Below are 22342 nucleotides of genomic sequence, written 5' to 3'. Positions count from 1 at the left end.
TTCTGGCGCAAGAGCCTCTTCTGCAAAAACAGAGGCTCATTAGGTATGCAAATGAGGCTCGGCAATATTCCACTCAGCCTCATTTGCATATTTCTGGCGCAAGAAGCCACGAGTGTAAACATAGCCTGAGAGAGCACTCTTGAACTTGACTGTGCTCTGCCACATATTAAAGACATACTGACCCAGCAGAGCCTAATGGTTGACCACTGCCAGCTGTAGGCTAGACCAGTGTTTCTCAACCTTTTTTTTTTTAAATAAAGTACCTCTTTTTCAAAAAAAAATGATAAGTACCCCCAGTACCTACAGTTTTCGGACGCACAATTTTTTTTCTACCATTGCAACAAATGTGTTTAAACAACTTAATCATAGCTGAATGAGTGATGAAATTTTTGGGTGTAGAAAGTACAAAAATAATAAAGCGCTGTAAAGCTTAAAACAAAAATTCATTTTCTCCAAATATCAGTTGTGTTGACATACCTCCCAGACTTCTCTTAAGTACCCCTAAGGGTGCTCGTACCACTGGTTGAGAAACACTGGGCTAGACAAAGAATAAATCTTATGTCCCAAAAAGTCCAACCTCTTGGAGTCTTTATTTTTGGCATTAGTTCTGGGCTGCCCCTTTTGTTCTCTGTGGTTAACCACCTAAATTATGAGGGAATTCGGGGCATGGTGGGAATAAAGGTATTAGTGGCTCTTGGACAGGACAGAGTACTTCTGCTTTGACCATTTAGAAATGGGAGGCAGGGAGTAGGGAGGTTGCCACCAAGCATTAGTAATCTTTGAAACCCTTTTGTAAAGGGAAAGACTGACCAGAGCAGGGGCTGTGGAGGAGAGGACACCAAAGAGAGAGTCCTGCTCCTCCTGGAGACTTGATCCTGCAACTCCTCAATCTGCAGGCTGAGGTTGGAAGCGACCCTCTTCAATCGTTCCTGGTGGGTCTTGGCATGATCCTGAGGAACAGGGTGAGGGCCAAGGGTCCTCATGATAACCTTGTTTGGCAACAACAGAGGGAGCCAGTACTATGTGACATATACTGCCCATTGGTGGTTCACTGATTTGATCTTTGTCCACATGGACTTTGGTGGGGGGGGGGGTCTTTTCCCCTATGGCTTTAGGTATCGGCGGGGGCTAGGTTGTTGAAACCACCGGCCTTTTTCAGACTCCTGGCACCAAGCAGGCAGGCTGGGAGGGCTGAGTGAACCCCCCCTGTCATCCAGGGTATCACTGGACCGGGGGTTGACGGTTCCTGTCTTCTGAGTGATCATATGAATTGTTACATCAGCCAAGCAATACGAGAAGTCAGTCCCAGTGCTCATGCTGGCGTGTGTGTGCCTTCAAAGGTCTGTGCCAAGTAACCAGTGAAATTCATCTCAACTCCCTCGGCTAATGCCAGGTGGGAAACTGGAGAGGGCTCTGCTATGACTGCCTCCCCAAGTCATATTGACTTCCAGGAGGGGACTGGTGCTGGGATGTCCCTTGCAATGAGGAACAGTACCACTGAGATGAGGGAGGATGGAAGGGTCCCAGTGATGTCTTATCCCTAAGTCTGGGCACCACTTGGGCTGGTGGGGGTGGCACTGAAAGCTACAGGATCTCCTGCACAGCCTGGAGAGCTTTGGGCATCAACAGCATCTCTGTGTCTGGGCTTCCAGGCAAGGAATGGAATGGGCTGCACCACTCACCTTGAGCTGGGGTCCAACTTTGCAGAAAGATGAACTGCCCAGTGGGGGGTCTTAGGTTGGTTTGGACCTGATCCTTCCTGTTACAAAGAGGGAGACTGACCCCTACTGTCCTTATTGGTTTTCTTGGCTGGAACCACAGATGGCCATCATTGCCTGCTTGTTACAGGGCTGGGTGCCAAATCAGACCACTGCTTCGAGTGCCCGAATGAGCACTCAGGAGCACTCTAAAGTCTAATTTCTCACCACTCCTTAGTCCTTGGCTTAAAAGACTCACAAAAGCAACACTTGTCACGTGTCCTTCTCCGAAGCACCTAAGACAACTACTATGCAGGTCACTGATGAGCATATACAGCAGTCACAGCTTTTAAAGATTTAGGTCCGGGCCATGCCCTGTCCCCTGGATAAGTACAAGGTGGGACTAACATATTTGAACTACTGCTAAGATACTAACAACACAAACTATTTACAGCAAGTTTCTCTGAACAAAGCCTAAGCAACGCTAGAGCAGCAAGTGTTCTGTGCACCATGACTTGTGGCAAAAAGGAACTGGGGGGGAGGTGGGAGTACCCAGCAGCCATTATACTGTACAATGAAGGTGCCTTTTCAAGGGTCACCAGAGCTGCTCCCCTACAGGTACTGCTGAGGGAAAAACATCTGACACCAGTGCATGTAGCAAATGCACACTTCTAACGTGGAGTGCATATGAGCAAGCACTCAAAGAATAGCATTTCATTGTCTTTTCAACATGCATTCTAATTTGTGCTGAAGTTTTTATTCACATTTTCTGTCTAAATAAGGAGATTTAACAGGGAAATGAATTTTTCCATAGTATCCGTGCATGATTATGAATGTTTGTATGCAGTGTTGGTTTAGTCATGTCAGTCACAAGATCCTAGCAAGACAAGGTGGGAGAGGTAATATTTTGTATTGGACCAACTTCTGTTGGTGAGAGATAAGCTTTGTGTGTGACAGCTTGTTTCTCTCAGCAACAAAAAGTTGATGCAATAAAATACATTACCTCATCCACCTTGTCTCATGAATATATGTCACAGAGATCAGGCAATTTAGAGTTTTGGTGCCCTCTGGTGCTTGTTTGACATTGTAGACCGTTTCAGTATTCTGAAGGAAAGAATTTTTCTCCCAAATTGTGTTGCAGATGGTGCATCAGCCTTTTCTACAGCGTTTGGATACACAAAGCCTCTAAGACTGCATCCTTCTACTTAAAATATTACAGAAGTATACGTATTAGAAATAGCCTTCATACAAAAGTTTGATCTTCAGCAGACTTACATGTTGAACACTTCTCACTACATATTTTATGTGTAGATTTTTAAAATGTGGTTTTGCTTTGAATTGTGAATTTCTAAAATGTGGCAAATTAGCACGTCATATTTCTTAGGTTTCTAAAGCTGTGTCTACATTGGCAAGATTTTGCGCAAAAGCGGCCGCTTTTGTGCAAAATCTTGCCGCCTGTCTACACTGGCTGCGAGAATTTGCACAAGAACACTAATGCTGTAATGTACAAAATCAGTGCTTCTTGCACAAATGCTTGGTGTCTGGTCCCATCCTGGCACCGCGGTTCGGAGAATTCTCATGGCCGTGCTCTGCTGGACCGCGCATGCACGGCTTCCCAGAAGCGCCGTTCGCGCCTTTGATCAGCCGCGCGCGGACCGGCAACCGTCAGTTCCTCTCAACCGCCTTAGGTCGCCATCGGAGCTCCCCGTGTTCTTCTATGTTTCTTCTCTCAGAAACAGTCCTAGCTAGATTTTTCATCTGTAAATAGTTAGAAGTTTTACTGTTAGCCGTGTTCCTGTTCTACTGTAAAAAAAACCAAAAGAACAAAACACAACCACTTTTCTGTTCAGAATCACTGTTCTTTTGAAAGCGGTACAGCTAAGCACTAAAGAACTGAAATTGACAAAGCAGCGAAAGCGGGGATCAAATAAGTATTCAGCCACCCTTACCAGCCCTGACAAAGCCAGGGTCTCCAGGTTTTAAAAAATGCTCAGTTTGCGGTGAAGCCATGCCGGCAGCTGACGGCCATGACGCTTGCATTCGGTGCCTGGGGGCAGTACACGTCCTCCAGAAGTGCACCCATTGTAGCAAGCTCACATCGAGGGCCCGGAGGGCGTGGGAGATGAAGGTCCGAATGATGGCGTTCAGTAAGGTCAGGCCAGAGCTCCCCAGCCGTACCTGCCTTTCTCCAGCACTGCTTTGTCTTGGGAAGCCTCCTAGCTTCTTTAGCAGCCAGGTCCTTCCTGCTCCCCAGATAGATCAAGAGCATCTCCCCCTTTGTCCCTCCTGGAGCCCTTATTTATGTAGCCTCAAGTGGGCCCTAATTGGTTACTATCTGCCACAGCTGTGGTCTTTGCACTCAGTCCTCTATGAGGGCTGGGTTTTAACCCTTAAAGAGCCAGTGTAGGGGTAGATGCCCCTTCACAGGTGGAAACAGAGGAAGCCTGTAATTTTTTAAAAATTTGAAATCACCTGGCATCCATTATGCATCCCACAATGCATAGCACGGAAAATCCCAGAATGCATACTGCTTAGCAGTAAAGCAAAGGATAAGGGGATACATAGTGAGGCTTGTGTATTTCTCATTACCTAATGCATATAAAAAAGTTGCAGGGTAATCCTTTCCCCATAGTAGACAAACACTGAAATATGATCCTGGAAATTCTCCTTTTGCACCTGTGAATTTAATGGAGCAAAAATAGTTGAAACTTTCTTTAACCACTGGGGTAAGCAGAGATAACTCTGAAGCACTGTTACACATTTACTTTAGTAAGTTCTACCACTGTAATGCTGGAAGCAATTTTAAATATACAGGAATTTGTTAAGAGTTGTTGAAATATTTGCTTCAGCAATGCAGTATGGCACTGATATAGTGAAGCATGTGATTAATATTAAGCATGTGAATTAGTCTGACTGGAGTTAGCCTATACTCTGCCTCACACATTCTTAAACAGAAAAATATGGAACTCATGAATAATTGAAAATGGATTTATGTTATAACCAAAATGATAACTTCTTTTTGCACAGCTGCAGTTTCTTTCCTACCAACAGTGGATACTCTAGTAGTAGAGAAAGGCTGTGGGTGATTCTGTTGTCATATTATCTGAGCCTGTTCTAAAAACTCTCATGCCCTATCTACAGTACTGCATTCACTATTGGTAAAAATACTTAACATTTTTCCAATTGTAGACTTAACATCATGTAGTTGGTTATAATAAACAAATTTCAGGGGGTTCAGAGTGCTAAATTTGGACCTGAAAATAAGTTAATTGTAAGTGATTTTGAGAGTAACATTTTGCATAGTTTAAATCATATGCAGAACGACTATAAGATTTACCATTTTAGAAATTATTAATGGGTTAAACAGACACTTCAGTTATTTTAACCTTTTTCTGTATAGTTCACAAGCACCCCTGAGAAGTTAGAAACTGAAATCTTTGAACTATGTATCTTTTTCTTTATCATATGTTCACATTGCTTTGTTATTGGAGGGTTGGTGCTATCACTTTTTTTTGTAAAGAAAAAGTGTATGATAGCATTTATTTGGAGAAGGTAAAACATGAATAATTACACAACATTAAAAGAAGAAAACATTTAATAACCAGTAAGCAATAGCTTATACTTCAGTTTAACTGCTAATATTCAGTAGTAATGGCTAGCACTCCGAGGTGAATTGATTTTTGTACCATTCAAGTCAATGGGAACTAGAAACTGTAGTTCTTAAATAGTTGAAGTGTTGTACAAATAATAACTATTATAACTTGTTTCAGGTTATGAAGTTGCAAATCACATAAATAAGTAAGTATTTTGCTTGTGCCTCTTTTTGGTTTTGCACATTATAAGTATTCACTCAATCCTCTCTGCCTCCCTCCCCCCAGCAGTACCTTTTAAAAATATTCTGCTCTTTTTTGTTGTGTTATAACAACTGTGTCCATTTATGATGAGACACTCCACCTGCTGCTATCTTCAATGCGTTTTCAGCAGTACTGCTGATTAAGAAGCAAGGTGTATGATAAAATGCAGTTCATTTTCTAATATCAAACACTAAGGCTATGTCTACACTACAGACTTCTTGTGCAAGAAGCTTTTTGCAGAAGAGATCTTCTGCAAAAACTTCTTGTGCAAGAGAGCATCCACCCAGCAAAAGCGCACTAAAAAAGTGATGCGCTTTTGTGAAAGAGAACATCCAGATTGCTTGGATGCTCTCTCGAAAGGAAACTCTGATTGCTATTTACAGAATGGCCTTTTTTCAATTGCTTCTTTTTGTGCAAAAAGACCCTGTTCCCCATCCACACGCACCTTTTTTCGCAAGAGCTCTTGCGCAAAAAGGAGTTATTCCTTGAAGAAAGAGGAATACCTACACTGCAAAAACTGTTCTGTTCTTTTGTTTCACTTGTGCAAAAATGCACGCCAGCTGTGGATGCTCTGCAAAAAACGCTGTAGTGTAGCTCTAGCCTAAATCCTACAAATATTATACGTTAATGTGTTAAAACAGCAGAGTATTTCTACTATAATATGGATGAAGCAATTTCCTTTTAACTGCCTATATTTAAATAGGCACCTTCCCGGAACGAAGGCTGCACTGTGGAATGAAATTTCTCAACCCACAAATTTTTTTGGCTTCTTCATGTATCATACAGATAAACATAAAACTTAGTTCTCTTGGTGTGTGTTGGGGGAGGGAAAAGGATATTAATGCTGAGAGATATTTGGATGCAGTTTTTTATGAGACTCCTTTGCAAGTTATTTTAAGAGTTCATGTTTTATTTTATCAGTGAGCAACATTGAGTAGCTGTTTTAAACATAGACATTGTTGAAAAATATATTTGTAAAATTAGCATGTATATATGTAAGTGCACATAACCTCACCACCTTTTCTTTTAACAATCTGGCTACGTCTACACTGGTGCGTTCTTCTGCAAAAACTCTTTTGCAGAAGAGTTCTTCTGCAAAAACTCTTCCAGAAGAGAGCGTCTACACTGGCATGTGCTTTTGCGCAAGAGCTGTGCATTTGCGCAAGAGCATCCATGCCAGTGTAGATGGCCATTTTAACCATAGGTCGGTCTTGTGCAAGAAATTCATGTTGCCTGTCTATACTGGCCTTTTCTGGAAGAGCTCTTGCGCAAGAGGGCTTATTCCTGAGCAGAAGCGTCAAGAGTTCTCGCGCAAGAAGCACTGATTTTATACATTAGAACATCAGTTTATTTGCGCAAGAACATGTGATCAGTGTAGACAGGCAGCAAGCTTTTGTGCAAGAGCAGCCGCTTTTGCGCAAGATCGTGCCAGCGTAGACACAGCCTCCTATGTATACGTACCTATCACTTAGAGCAGGGGTGGGCAATAATTTTTAAAGAAGGGGCAGGGCCTCTGGCAGAAGGGGTGGAATCAGGAGACTTCTTGTGCTCCTCTGCCCAGCTACCCTGATTGGCCTGGGGGCAGGAGAGCATGTGAAGTCTTTGCCCTCCCACCCCACAGCTACTAGAGAGACTCGCCAACTGTTTTAAACCAGCTGGCAGTTCCCTCTAGGCACCATGGCAGAAGGAGACTTCGTGCACTCCTCCTGCCCCCACGCCAATTAGGGTCTGGGGGTGGGGGAACGCATTAAGTCTTTGTTTCCTGCCCCCACCCTGCTATGGGTACACGGCAGCTAGAGAGAACTGCCAGCTGTTTTAAAACAGCTTATGGTTCCCTCTGGTGCCACGATGCCCTCTGGCAGGGAGAGGAGACTTCATGCGCTCCCTCTGCCCCCAGGCCAATCAGCGTCTGGAATGCAAAGTCTCTCAACCCCTACCCCCACCCTGCTAGGGGTACGTGGCAGCTAGAGAGAACTGCCAGCTGTTTTAAAACAAGCCGTATCAACTGGCTCGGCGGGCCACATCTGACCTGCAAAGGCTCTCATACCTACCCTCACTTAGGCTACGTCTACACTGCACTCTCTTGCGCAAAAACATATGCAAATGAGGCAAAGCGTGGAATATAGATTTCAGACGCGAGCCCCGTTCATTTGTGGCACGCACATGCGCAATGTGGCTCTTGCGCATGCGCAGTACGGGGCTGGCGAGCGGTTTTTGCCACCGTTTGTCAAGCCCTACAAATGAGGCACAGCGATATTCCATGCTTCACCTCATTTGCATATTTCTTGAATAAAACAGCACAGTGTAGATGTAGCCTTAGAGTATACACTGCACAATTATGCAAAACAAAAGGAAAACAGAGTTCTGTGCTAGTTTCAATACCACTCTGCTTGCTGCATGTACTTGTTATTTTTAAATACTTAGCTCCTAGATTCCATAAGCACATGCTTAACTAAAAGCACTAGAGTGGACCTACTTACATGATTAAAGCTAGGCACATGCTAAAGTGAGTGCATGCCTTTATGAAAAACGTTTTCTATTCTGTGTTGATACTTTATCCAACACTTGAGCACCTATTTATGAGAGTGATTATATTACTGAGTTTTTTTCTCCCTCTACTCACTGATTTTATGAGTCTATAGTTCACATCTTTCATGGTACAACTAACGTATGACATATCCATAATCTTACGTAGTTTCAGTTTTTGGATTAAAAATCTCCTGATCTGAAGTTTGCACCTTCATTATCTAGAAGAATCACAATGAAATAAACATCAGTTGCATTTGCCTAAATGTGTGATCACTTACATCGGCATCAGAGACCATAAATGCAGTGTAATGATTAAGATTTTACATGTAGAAGAGTAAAAAAATGCAGTTATAATTCCTATTGTAACCATATATTCACAGAACTATATTCCTGTGTACAAATGTAGAAATATGAAAGCTAACTATGAGCAATTAATATGATATTAATATTCTTTTTGCATTAAGTTCATTTGCATTTTAAAGTTAAGGAAAATACATTTTAATGACTTTCCTGATGTATTTAGTGTATGAAGCTTATTTTATTTGGATTTCCTTGACACTACCTCTTTTTGAATCTCCTAGGTTGTGTGCCATTTTTATGCAATGTTTTAGAGAGGAAGCATACAAAGAATTTTATTTCTTGATTATAGATTAGTCTGTTTAATCAATAATTGCCTCTAACATTACTTTCCACAAAACTGTTTCTAGCAAATTAATTCCAAAGTGGTTAGGAAAATTGTTTTTATCATGTCAGTTATTTATATATATATATATATATTTTTTTTTAGAATTCCATTTGAGAACCCAGAAGATGCCATTTTTGTGAGGGCAATGAAGAGATCAATAATGGAATTTTCCTCTGTTGATTGGAATAAAATATCAACTGGTCTAGGAAAACACCTTGAAAACAAAGCAGAAGAACCCCCTGAGAAACTGACAGTCAAATTCAGATAACTGTTTGGTTCTGTAGGAAAATATGTGCCTACATGTTGGATATTAGACTTTTATTGTAAGTTAATATCCATAAGACATGTATGCTATAACTAATACTTGATTAAACAAACTTTCAGCAGGAAAATTCTAAATTCATTTCCTTTAACCCGAGTGTGGGGATTCCATGATAAAGGTTGGAAAATACAGGTCATAGGTTTGTGGTAACATTATAATGTTGCCATTAATTGAATTCTCCTCGGTACCATACTGTCTGTTGTGACAGATTAAAAGCAAACCTGTACATTAAGTTTTAGGATACTAAGGATGAATATATTAATCTTTGATGTTCTTTGTGATTGATCGCCTCTTTTCTAAATTAATGAGACGTCTCTCACTTTTAGTTTCCAATACCACTGAATTGGATTAAGGCTTCACACGGCCTGTCTCTTTCCCAGTTGTAGTCACTGCAAGATTCTCTGTGTATAAGCTTGTTGTAAAATCCTGTTCCCAACTTCTTCTACAAACTACTTTTTCCTGTACTGATTGCTGTTTCAAAGGAGCTTACTGAATTTAATATACTCACTAATTGTGTCTCATTTGAAATCAGATTGCAAGATATTTGGCATCTTCATAAGATGTTTACACAATTCCTAGCACAAATGGAGCCCATAGCCCAAATCCTCAGCTCCTGGAGTGCTGCTGTTTGCACAGGACCTGATTCGCCCCCACCCCAGCTCAGTATTTTCCCAACTGTAGAACTTTTTAATGAAGCCCTGTGAAAGCAAGAAGAAACTTTGGTTGTCAGAGTGAAAGGTAAAATTGCTTTATGTGCTGTAAAAAGTTCCATGGCAATGATTGCATTCATTTTAAAGGCCAATTAGCAGGAATCAAAGACTGGGATTCAGATGTGCCTAAGGGAGTTAGGCATCCAATTCCATTTAAGCTCAATATAACTTGGGCATCTAACTCCTTTGAAATTCCACTTTAAATAGCAGTCTCTTATTTTTCCAGCCCTGGAGACTAAAATTCTCCTGAACCATAGAAGTACATCACAGATAGCAGCCCCCATTAGAATTTTATACCACTCTGCTATAGTTATGATTAAGAGATGGTTTTGGTCTTAACCTTGATTCATCCAAGTTATTTAAGGGGTATGCCTCATGGGCATGTGGGGCAGTTAGTGATCCAAATGTTAGGTCTTTTGACCCAAGGTTTCCCAAAATACAGCCCCTGCAAAAAACAATACCCCCCAAAACAGTATTTCTTAAAAGTTGAGATATTCTGGCAACCTTCCTCACCTTTCCCCCTCCCCAGAAGTTAAAGCAGGGCTGAGATCATTGCATCAAAATATCCAGAGCTTAAGGGTTACCCCAACAGAGTGTATGGCACCCAGAAGCCCTTGGGGCAGATAAAATTAAAGGGTTATTTTAAAAAGATTTTGCATCTCCCATTTAGTGTGTCACATGCAGATGCTCTTAAAGAAATTACACTGAGCATGCATGGACAGAGTAGTTAATAGGATTGTTAGCTTTCAAAGTTTCACCTCAGCTGCATAGCTCAAGGGGCTAGTAGCAGTCCTTTGAACCTAATCCACCCTGCGAGTGTCAGTTACAGTCCCACCTTGGGCAGAAATTTGGGAAAAGGTCTGTCAGTAGAATGTAATCAAAGGATTTTTTTTCCTTTTTAACCAAAATAGTTAGAATGTGAACATTTGCTGGGCTGGGGACTGGGAAGCATTTATGGGGTAGAGAAGTGGGGTATGGGGCTGTCTCAAGGAGAGGCATGATAGGGGAACTTAGGAAGGATGATGGGACTCGTGGGACTGATGAGGGAATGGCAGGGAAGCTGGGTGAGAATTAGGGCAAGGTGCCTCAGCCCTACATTCCTCTCTTCTCATGGGTGCCACAATATGGGGCATCTGGGCCGCTGTTCCACCAGGTGAGCTGGGAGGTCCCTGCCCCATGCACATCTGACCTACATTCTCTGCCCCTCCCCTCTGTGTGCGCGCCAGAATCTGGGGACCCCTGCCTCCATAAGGGGGTCTGAGCCCCTTTTGCTGCCCCTTATAAGAAATTGTATATGAGAGACTTCCCTCTCTGGGGCTGTCTGATCCCTGCCTCCCTGTGTGCACCAGAATTTTGGGGGGCATCCAGTCATCTCTATGGATCTGACCCCGCTGCATGCTCCCCCATAGCCAGGTTCACAGGGGACATGAATTATTGGGGGAGGGTCTGAGCCCCACTCCCAATCCAACCCTGTAAGCGGTGATGAGGAAGCCCTGCCTCTCTGTGTTGCGAGCTTTGAATACGCATGGTCTGAGCATGCACTAAGAACCCACTGCTGAGAATGGGGTAAGGAGCTGTGAAGAGGTATGAAAAGCACAGAGGCAAGTGTTTTGATCATCACTCAGCATATCACTAGAAATCTAGGTGAAAATAACTGCCTAAATGACCTCTAACTCCTACCAACAAACATTTCTCTGTTTAGAAAACTAAGGAAATCAAATGGCAAAAACCTTCCTTAAAGTTAAGCTGCCCAGGTGATAGCTCATGTTCCTCAAGACTTTCAAGATCAGAAAACTAGGAAATAGTGAGTCACAGTGAATGCCTGTGCAACCCTAACTCTTCCTTCTCTGAGGTATGTCTACACAGCAACATTATTTTGAAATAATGTAGTCCGTGTCTACACAGCAGGCAGTTATTTAAAAATACTGTCAAACGGGAGGACTTCTTACTCTAACTCCTGTAAACCTCATTGTACGAGGAATAAGGGGAGTTGGAGGAAGAATGCTCTATTTTGAAATAAGTGCTGCATAGATGCTCCCAATTTTGAAATAAGCTACACAATTGACGTAGCTCAATTTGAGTAGCTTATTTTGAGTTAACCCCTAATGTGTAGATGCACCCTGAGAGATGCCCCAATACACCCCTAACAGATGTATCCCCAATCAGATTTTTCACTGTAATGGGCAGGGCAGCTTGCCTGCCTTCTAAACACTGAATCTACTATCCTAATAATGTGATACTTATCAAATTTAACCACAACTACATACCCTTTTACAACCTCCTCACACTTAGGTTATCACCTAAACCTGTGTTTCCTCTAGACATCATTAAATCCACAGATTGCTGTCATCTCCTCACTAGTGACAATCCCCATGGGAATAAGACTCCAGTGCCCTGCTACTGACACAGCCTACACAATTCTGAAAGCGGGGCAGACTGTAACTTTAAGTTACACATACATCTCCCTCCTCTGATAACATACATTTTGGAGTGGGGAAGTGTACTGAGACATAGAATTGCTCGTATCATAATCACAGTTCTTCTTCGAGTGGGTGCTCCACTCTAGGTGTCAGGTCCCATCCTGGCACCATGGCTCGGATAATTCTCATAGCCGTGCTCCGCCAGCCCGAGCATGCGCGGCTTTTCAAAGTGCCGTTCGCGCCTTTCATCAGCTGCGTGCAGACCAGCAACTGTCAGTTCCTCTCAACCGCCTCAGGTCGCGGTCGGAGCTCCCTGTGTTCTCTTATCTCTTCTCTCAAAATGATTTTACTTGGTTTCTTTAGCTGTAAATAGTTAAAAGTTTAGTGTTAGTCGTGTTCCTGTTCTTCTGATCTTCTGTTTGGGGGGGAAAAAAAAGGAGGAGTTTTTCTTTTCAAATCAGTTTCTTCAAGGCGCTGCGGTTAAGTGCTAAAGACCCGAAATTGACAAGGAGCAGAGAACAGGGATTAAGCAGGGTCAGCGTTCAGCCACCTTCACTGGCTCCTCACAATGCCGGGGTCCCCTGGTTTTAAAAAATGTCCAGTCTGCCAGGAAGCCATGCCAGCGGCTGACAGCCATGACGCTTGCATTAGGTTTCTGGGCGAGTCACACATCCCACAAAAGTGCACCCACTGTTGCAAGCTTATGTTGAGAGCCCGGAGGGAGCGGGAATTAAAGCACCGGATGATGAGTTTTGGAAAGGCACTGCAGCATGACCTGATGCCTCCCTCAGCCACCGCAAAAACCTCCGGTCAAAAAAGGAGAGCGGCTTCTCCGGGACCGGCTATTTCAAAGAGAACGAAGCCGTCCCCGACGTGCTCCCTCCCTCCGGCAGCTTCAAACACTTTGTCAGCCTTCAAAGTGCCCCCTGCAGGGTCCCGACACTCTGCTGGTCCTGGCACCAGGGAATTGCAACCACCAAGGGCTCCACCTACTTTGGCACCGGTGCCGCAATTGCAATTGACAAACGAGCCGGCGCCGGCTTCAGCCGCCCCAACTCACAGCGTAGCTTTACCGCTGCAATTGACAACGCTGCCAGTGGCGCAACTGACAAGCCAGCTGGCACTGGCTTCAGCGGCACCGGCGGTTACGGCACCAGCTTCAGCAGCACTGCTTCTGACACCGCTGACTTCAGCGTTACTAGACCCAATGGCACCAGGCTCAGGGGTGCAGGTCCGGTTGCATCACCATCAGCAGAGTTAGCAATGCCAGCACTGGGCATTCTCCTGGCACCGGCAGCAGCACAGCTGCAACTGATCTCCCCGGCACCGCTCTGCTCTCACTCAGGGCAGAGCTCCCCTGTTGTCATGGAAACTGACGGTGCTTCGGCTCCTAGGAAAGCACTGTCAAAAACTCTTGGTCTTCCTCTCCAGTGTTCTCCCCACGACCAGCTCTCTCTCCACCAAGGCGTACGCGATACCGTGATTATAGAGTCTCTCCTGTTCATGTCACATACAGACAGCGCAATTATAGAGACGCAGTATATCTGGAAGCACGTAGGTCCTATTCACGAGCTCTTTCACCCGGACGTTCATCCAGGTATGGATCCACTAGACACTCTCTACGACGCGTCTATTACATTCAGCACAGTAGTGCACGCTCGTCGTGTCATTCCTCCCCATCACGTTTTGAGCGCTATTATGGTCACTACTATACATCGTACAATGATCGTCCCCACCGTGATCATACGTCATCATCCCCTAGGGGATGCTCCTGCAACTGCCGGTCACCAAGTCCGCAGTACTTACCGCAACAACCACAGCAGTCAAACTCACCTCCTCCATCGAGGAATCCAACTATCCAACAGCATCAGTCCGAGCCGGAAGAGGGACAACTGTCTGATGCGAAAGATCCTAAACCAGAAACTTCTCCGGCAGACTGTTCTTCATCATCACTGGATGAAGCAATATTTCCAGGTGACATATCTCCATCAGATGACTTAAAGCAATTCCAAGATCTGTTTAAACGGGTAGCAGGCACACAAGAAATACAGCTGGCAGATGTTCCGGTTAGAAAGCACTGACTCCTAAATAATCTTCGTCCGCAGCAGCATGCCAGGATTGCCTTACCAATTGATGAAGCGATCATGGAAGTGGCGGATGAGATATGGCAGGTGCCAATATTGGCTACTCCTACAAGTAAGAAGGCCGAAGAAAATACTTTGTGCCAGCAAAGGGGTTGGATTTTCTATTCAATCGCCCCCAGCCTAATTCATTAGTAGTTGACGCAGCGCAGCGAAGAGCTAAGGCGCCGCAGTACAAAAGTGCGCTCCCGGATAAGGACAATAAAAAATTAGATTTATTTGGTAGGAAAGTCTATTCTTCAGCCACACTTTTATTGCGCATCGCAAATTATTCAGCCCATTTATCAAACCACAATTTTGATAATTATTCGAAACTAGCGAAGTTGTTATATTATCTCCCAGACAATAAGAAACTATTATTAAAAGCAATAGTGAAGGAGGGATACGCAGCACGTAGCACTGTACTGCAGATTGCTATGGATGTGGCTGACACAGCTGCGCGAGCCACTGCTACGGGTATCGCAATGAGAAGATTGTCATGGCTCTCATCTGCAGGAGCACCAAGAGAGCTACAAAGCAAGGTGGAGGATCTGCCTTTAGATAAGCTTAAGCTTTTTGCGGAAAACACCGATGAAGTCCTTCATTCGGGCAAAGATTCTCACACCACTCTACATACACTGGGGATGTACACACCCTCCTTTAAACGTAGGCGCTATTACCCTTATCAGTGGAGATATGATTTCAATTTTCCCAGACAACAGACACGTACCTTCGAGAACCAACGTCCTAGACAACGTCCTCAGCGAAAATAGCCCCAACAAAACCATTTGGCCAATCAACCTTCGGCCAAACAGCAAATTTGACATTTCTGTCGAGGATGTAAGCAAACTGTCCATAGTCAACGGGGAAAACGAGACTTTTCATCTCTTTCACCATCATCTGAGATCGTATTACTATTGTTGGTCCAACATACCACAGACAGATGGGTACTGGAGGTGGTACAGTCCAGCCTATCTATTCCCTTTCTCTCCATTCCCCCTACCGCCCCACCTACCCCGCTCCTTTTCAGGGACCCCTCTCACGAGCAACTGCTGAGACAAGAAGTTCAGCTCTCGCTTGTAATCAGGGCAATAGAGAGAGTCCCCAAACAGTTTTGGGGAAAAGGGTTTTATTCCCGATATTTTCTCACACCAAAGAAGTCGGGAGGCTGGAGACCCATCTTAGACATTCGAAAGTTAAATTGCCACCTTCGAAAACATCGATTCAAGATGGTGACCTTAACAACTATCATTCCCTCGTTGAGCAAAGAAGACTGGCTTGCAGGACGCTTACTTCCACGTCGCTATTCACGTGGCTCACAGATGTTTTCTTCGGTTCCAATTGGGGGACGAACACTTTCAATACAGGGTTCTACCATTCGGACTAGCGTGTGCCCCCAAGGTTTTCACCAAAACCTTAGCGGTAGTGGCAGCCCACTTACGCAGATTGGGGGTGACAATATTCCCCTATTTAGATGATTGTCTCCTCAAGGGCACAACATATATGGAGACAAGTCATATGGTATGGACAGTATGGCTTCTCTGGGACTTCTCATAAATGTAAAAAAGTCATCACTGGTTCCGTCCCAAGATCTGATTTTATAGGTACACGGCGCGACTCAACCGTGGCATGGGCATACCTACTGGAAGGCATGGGATGCATAGTCCTAGGGATGGGGGTTCCACGGCCACCACCTCCAAAAGAAAACAACGGGTGATGGTGGTTGGGGACTCCCTCCTCAGAGGGACTGAGCCATCCATCTGCTGTCCGGACCTGGAATCTCGAGAGGTGTGCTGCTTACTGGGAGCTCACATTCAGGATGTGACCAAGAGGCTTACCAAATTGATCAAATCTTCGGATTGCTACCCTTCCTGCTTCTCCATGTGGGAACTAACGATATGGCCAAGAATGACCTTGAGGTTACTGTGGATTATGTAGTACTGGGAAGAAGGATCCAAGAATTTGGACCGCAAGTGGTGTTCTCGTCCATCCTCCCTGTTGAAGGAAAAGGACTGGGCAGGCATCATCAAACTGAGGAAGTAAATGCGTGGTTGTGCAGGTGGTGTCGCAGAGAAGGCTTTGGTTTCTTCGACCATGGGACACTGTTCCGGGCACAAGGATTGTTAGGAAGAGATGGGATCCACCTAACCAAGAGAGGAAGGAGCATTTTCGCGGGCAGGCTTGCAAACCTAGTGAGAAGGGCTTTAAATTAGATTCATTGGGGGACGGTGACCAAAACCCTGAGGGGAGTGGGAAAGTCAGATACCAGGAAGAAATGCAAAGAGGAACAAGCAACAAAAGAGGACCCCTGATTCGAATGGAGAAGATAGGACGATCAACTGGTTATCTAAGGTGTTTGTACACTAATGCGAGAAGCCTGGGCAACAAACAGGAAGAACTGGAGGCCCTGGCCCAGTACAAGAAATATGATTTAATTGGGATAACAGAGACTTGGTGGGCTGACTCGCATGACTGGAGTGCTGTCATGGAAGGGTACAGTCTGTTCAGGAAAAACAGGCAGGGGAGAAGAGGAGTTGCACTATACGTAAGAGAGCACTACGATTGCTCTGAACTCCAGTATAAAGAGGGAGAAAAACCTGTTGAGAGTCTATGGGTTAAGTTTAAAGGAGCAAACAACAGCAGTGATGTTGTGGTTGGTGTCTGCTACAGGCCACCGAATCAGGTGGATGAGGTAGATGAGGCTTTCTTTGGACAACTAAGAGAAGCTTCCAGATCACAGGCCTTGGTTCTCGTAGGGCACTTTAATCACCCTGACATCTGTTGGGAAACCAATACGGCAGTACACGGGCAATCTAGGACGTTTTTGGAGAACGCTGGGGATAACTTCTTGGTACAAGTGCTGAAGGATCCGACCAGGGGCCATGCACAGCTTGACCTTCTGCTCACAAACAGGGAGGAACTAATAGGGGACGTAGAGGTGAATGACAATCTGGGAAGCAGTGATCACGAGATGGTAGATTTCAGGATCCTGACCAAAGGAAGAAAAGAGAGTAGTAAAATACACAGCTTGGACTTCAAAAAAGAAGATTTTGACTCCCTCAGAGATCTGATGGGCAGAATCCCCTGGGATGCTAACATGAAGGGGAAAGGAGTGCAGGAGAGCTGGCAGTATTTTAAAGAAGCCTTATTGAAGGCACAGAAAGAAACCATCCCGATGCATAGCAAGAGAATCAAACATGGTAGGAGACTGCATTGGCTTACAGGGGGAAATCCTTGGTGAACTTAAGCACAAAAAGGAAACTTACAAAAAGTGGAAACTTGGATAAATGACCAGGGAGAAGTTTAAATGTATAGTTTGAGAATGCCGGGGGGTTATCAGGAAGGTGAAAGGATAACAAGAAAGGTTTCTACAGGCATGTTAACAAGAAGGTGGTCAGAGAGGGTATGTGGCCCCCTACTGGATGAAGGAGGTAACCTAGTGACAGATGATGTGGGGAAAGCTGAAGTACTCAATGCTTTCTTTGCCTCTGTATTCACGGACAAGGTGGGCTCCCGGACTAATGCGCTAAGTGACGCAAGATGGGATGAAGATGGACAGCCTTTGGTGGGTAAAGAACAGGTTAGGAACTATTTAGAAAAAGCTAAACATACATAAATCCAGTTAAGTAGTAGTTCTGTAGAAAAGGACCTGGGGGTTACAGTGGATGAGAAGCTGGATATGAGTCAACAGTGTGCCCTAGTAGCCAAGAAGGCTAATGGCATATTAGGTTGCATTAAGAAGAGCATTGCCAGCAGATCGAGATGTCATTCCCCTTTATTCAGCTCTGGTGAGGCCACATCTGGAGTATTGTGTCCAGTACTGGGCCCACCTACTATAAAAAGGATGTGGATGCATTGGAGAGGGTCCAGCGGAGGGTAACCAAAATGATTATGGGGCTGGAGCATATGACCTATGAGGAGAGGCTGAGGGACTTGGGTCTGTTTAGTCTGCAGAAGCGAAGAGTGAGGGGGGATTTGATAGCAGCCTTCATCATCCTGAAGGGAGGTTCCAAAGAGGATGGAGGAAGGCTGTTCTCAGTAGTGACAGATGGCAGAACAAGGAGCAATGGTCTCAAGTTGTGGTGGGAGAGGTCTAGGTTGGATATTAGGAAAAACTATTTCACTAGGAGGGTAGTGAAGCACTGGAATGGGTTACCTAGGGAAGTAGTGGAGTCTCCATCCCTAGAGGTGTTTAAGTCTTGGCTTGACAAAGCCCTGACCGGGTTGATTTAGTTGGGATTGGTCCTGCCTAGAGCAGGGGGCTGGACTTGATGACCTTCTGAGGTCTCTTCCAGCTCTGTGGTTCTATGATACTGACGGAACATTTTGCAGCAATCCAAGACCTTATGCATACTGTGACGCATGCTCCAACAATTCCAACACGTGTCTGTTTACAGCTGATGGGCCACATGGCTGCCTCCACCATCGTGGTGCAGAATGCAAGGTTATGTTTTCGTTGTCTCCAGCATTGGTTGGGCATGATTTACATTCCAGCAAAGCACAGCGTTCACAGACCAGTACTGGTACCACAGCATGTACGGGAATCCCTTCAGTGGTGGGCCAACCCGAGCAATCTTCTCAAGGGCATCCCATTTCATTGCCCACAACCTACAAGACAAATAACCACAGATGCTTCCCTTATAGGCTGGGGAGCTCACATGAACAACCTGATGGCTCAAGGTCGTTGGTCGACACAGGAAATGATGTTGCATATCAATGTGTTCGAGCTACAGGCAGTATGACATACTTTCAAGCATTTCCGGTCCCACATACGGAATACCAGAATCCTGACGGACAACATGGCAACCATGTTTTATATCAGCAAGCAGGGAGGTGCCCGATCTCGTTCTCTGCGTGGAGTGCGTCCGATTATGGAATTGGCATATCCACACCATTTTAGCAGTATCTTACCTACCGGGTGTCAACAACTCGATAGTGGACTCACTCAGCAGGTGTTTTCCTCATAACCATGAGTAGGAAATTCGCATGGATGTTTTGACTCGTACATTTGCTCGATGGGAGTTTCCGACAATAGACTTGTTTGCCACAGACAGCAACTCAAAATGTCCTGCCTATTGTTCAAGGGGCGGAATAGGGCATCATTCACTGCGGGACGCCTTCCTTCTCCACTGTGGAAGGTCGCTATCATATGTCTTTCCCCCAGTGGTTCTAATACCAAGGTTCTCAAGAAAATCAGCATAGAGGGGGCTCGAGTGATTCTTATAGCCCCGGCATGGGCTTGTCAACCTTGGTTCTCAATGCTCCATCAGATGTTGATAAGAGCACTGTATCCCCGCCTCTCATCCCAAGTCTCTTGACCCAGAACAACGGATCCCTGAGTCATCCAAGACCCAAAATTCTACACCTCACGATATGGATGATCGTTGGTTTAGTGATGCTGAACAACTCTGTTCCCAGCAGGTCAAACAGGTGTTAATACGTAGTAGGAAAGAATCTACACGAACCACATATACAGCTAAGTGGTCCAGATTCCAGGCATGGTGTGCGGGCAACAATCTAGATCCTCGCTCCACACCCTTACCTCGTATATTGGAGCTCCATGACAGCCGGCTGGTAGTAGCTTCCCTATGAGTGCACTTGGCAGCGATTAATGCCTTTCACCATACCGACGAGTGCTTCTCCCTATTCGCTCATCCCACTACAAAAAGGTTCCTGAAGGGGCTCACAAACCTTAATCCATCTCGGAGACCCCCTCCCCCACCTTCATGGAACCTGGATCTAGTATTGGAAACTTTGACTCATCCTCCCTTTGAGCCTCTGGCTACGGTTCCGCTAGACATTCTTACCATCAAACTTTTATTTCTCTTGGCCCTCACCTCAGCTCGTAGAGTCAGTGAGATGGCAGCTTTTATGGCTTCGCCTCCTTAGACAGTTTTTTCTAAAGATTCAGTGTCATTGAGGTGTCACCCAGCATTTATTCCAAAGGTCTCCTCTGAATTTCACATTGATGAACCGGTGGTTCTACCATTTTTTTTTCCTAAACCCCATACCTCAATGCAAGAAGCGACACTACATGCGCTGGACGTAAGGAGAACCATGGCATTTTACATTGACAGAACTCGGGGTTTTAGGAGAACGGATCATTTAATAGTATCGTTGGCAGACCGTTCAAAAGGGCCAGTGACCTCTCAGCGCATCTTGAGACTGATAGCTTCATGCGTATCTGTCACTCTATACGAGGAAAACCTTTACCGTGTCCTCCAAAGGCTCATTCCACCAGAGCGGTTTCTACTACTACAGCCTTTTTAAGGGGAGTTCCGTTTCGTGACATTGCAGGGCAATGACATGGTCTTCTAATGTCACCTTTATGAAGCATTATGCTATAGTTGAGCATTTTGCTTTGGACTCCTCAGTGGCTACGGCAGTACTTAATCGTGATAGTAAATTTTGATTCCGGAGCGCTCCGAATTTTTGGGTACTGCTCCAGAGTCACCTAGAGTGGAGCACCCACGGGGACACTCAAAGAAGAAAAAGAAGTTACTCACCCTGTGAAGTAACGATTGTTCTTCGAGATGTGCCCCGTGGGTACTCCACAACCCGCCCTTCCTCCCCGCTCCGGAATTGTTTCTTTTCTCTTTCAGATGAGTGGGTGAGAGGAACTGACAGTTGCCAGTCCGCGCGCAGCTGATCAAAGGTGCGAACAGTGCTTTGGAAAGCCGCACATGCGCGGGCCGGCAGAGCACGGGTATGAGAATTCTCCGAGCTGTGGTGCCGGGACGGGACCCAACACCTAGAGTGGAGCACCCATGGGGCACATCTCGAAGAACAATCATTACTTCACAGGGTAAGTAACTTGTTTTTCTTCCAACCTGGTCCAACTTACTCCTCCACCATTCAATATAATGACACTACAGCTGTCAAGCAATTAAAAAACTGTGATTAATCACACAATATACAGCACAGAAGTGTAACGATCACTTTATATTTATTTTTATTACAATTTTTTGCACTATAGAAACAATAAAGTATTTTTCAGTTTGTCTAATACAACTACTGTTTTACTATTGCTATCATGAAAGTTAAAGCATGTACAAAAATAACTGCACTAAAAAATAAAACAATGTAAAATTTTAGAATCTACAACTCACTCAGTCCTATTTCTTGGTTAGCCAATTGCTCAGACAACCATGTTGTTTTGCAGGAGAGAAAGCTGTCTGCTCTTGTTTACAATGTCACCTGAAAATGAGAACAGGTGATTGCAATATATTCACATACCAGATATGCTAAAGATTCATATGTCCCTTCATGCTTCAACCACTATTCCAGAGGACATGCTTCTATGCTGATGATGGATTCTGCTCAATAAAATGTCAAAGCAGCACCAATTGATGCTTTTTAATTTTTATTATCTGAGTCAGATGCCACTAGCAGATGGCTGATTTTCTTTTTTGGTGGTTTGGGTTCTATAGTTTCTGCATGGGAGTGCAGCTCCGATGGAAGTGGAAGTATGCTTCGCACTTCATCCTTATCAGATTTTGCAAGGCACTTCAGATTCTTAAACCAAAGTGCTGTAGATAGTTAGCTTTAGAAATCTCACACCTGTATCTTCTTTCACTTTTGTCAAATTTGCAGCAAAAGTATTTTTAAACCAAAAATCTTGCTGCTATAACATGAAATATATGGCAGACTGTAGATAAAACAGCAGGAAACATACAATTCTCTACCAAGGAGGTCAGTCACAAATTTAACTGACTTTTTTTGAATAAAAATCATCAGCATTGAAGCATGTCTTCTGGAATTGTGGCTGAAGCATGAAGGGGCATGTCTAGAATATCTTGCATGTGAATACCTCACAAGGATGACTACAAAAATGCCCTTTCAGGAGACATTCTAAATAAGAAACGGGCAGCATTATCTCCCATAAATTTAAGCAAACTTGGATGTCTTAGCAATTTCCTGAACAAGAAGTAGGACTTGTAAGCTCTACAGTATGACTTTGTTTTATTTGAGTGCAGTTATGTAATAAATCTATATTTGTAAGTTA

General features: G+C 44.5%; 1 protein-coding gene across 4 annotated transcripts in view; it reads left to right on the top strand.

The window, feature by feature from the left end:
- Positions 1-9157, top strand: part of LRRC72 (leucine rich repeat containing 72) — a 41375-nt gene extending 32218 nt beyond the window's left edge. For all 4 annotated transcript variants that reach the window (XM_075922277.1, XM_075922278.1, XM_075922279.1 and 1 more), the window contains 2 exons: positions 5468-5495; positions 8868-9157. In XM_075922277.1, the coding sequence (XP_075778392.1) occupies positions 5468-5495; positions 8868-9033 (194 nt within the window). In that variant the 3' untranslated portion in view covers positions 9034-9157. The remainder of the gene's footprint in view (positions 1-5467; positions 5496-8867) is intronic.
- The last annotated feature ends 13185 nt before the right edge of the window (positions 9158-22342 follow it).

This window comes from Pelodiscus sinensis, chromosome 2, assembly GCF_049634645.1.
Source record: "Pelodiscus sinensis isolate JC-2024 chromosome 2, ASM4963464v1, whole genome shotgun sequence".
Lineage (NCBI taxonomy): Eukaryota > Metazoa > Chordata > Testudines > Trionychidae > Pelodiscus > Pelodiscus sinensis.
The sequence above is the reverse complement of the archived record's forward strand: the minus strand, read 5'-3'. Positions and strand labels throughout refer to the sequence as shown.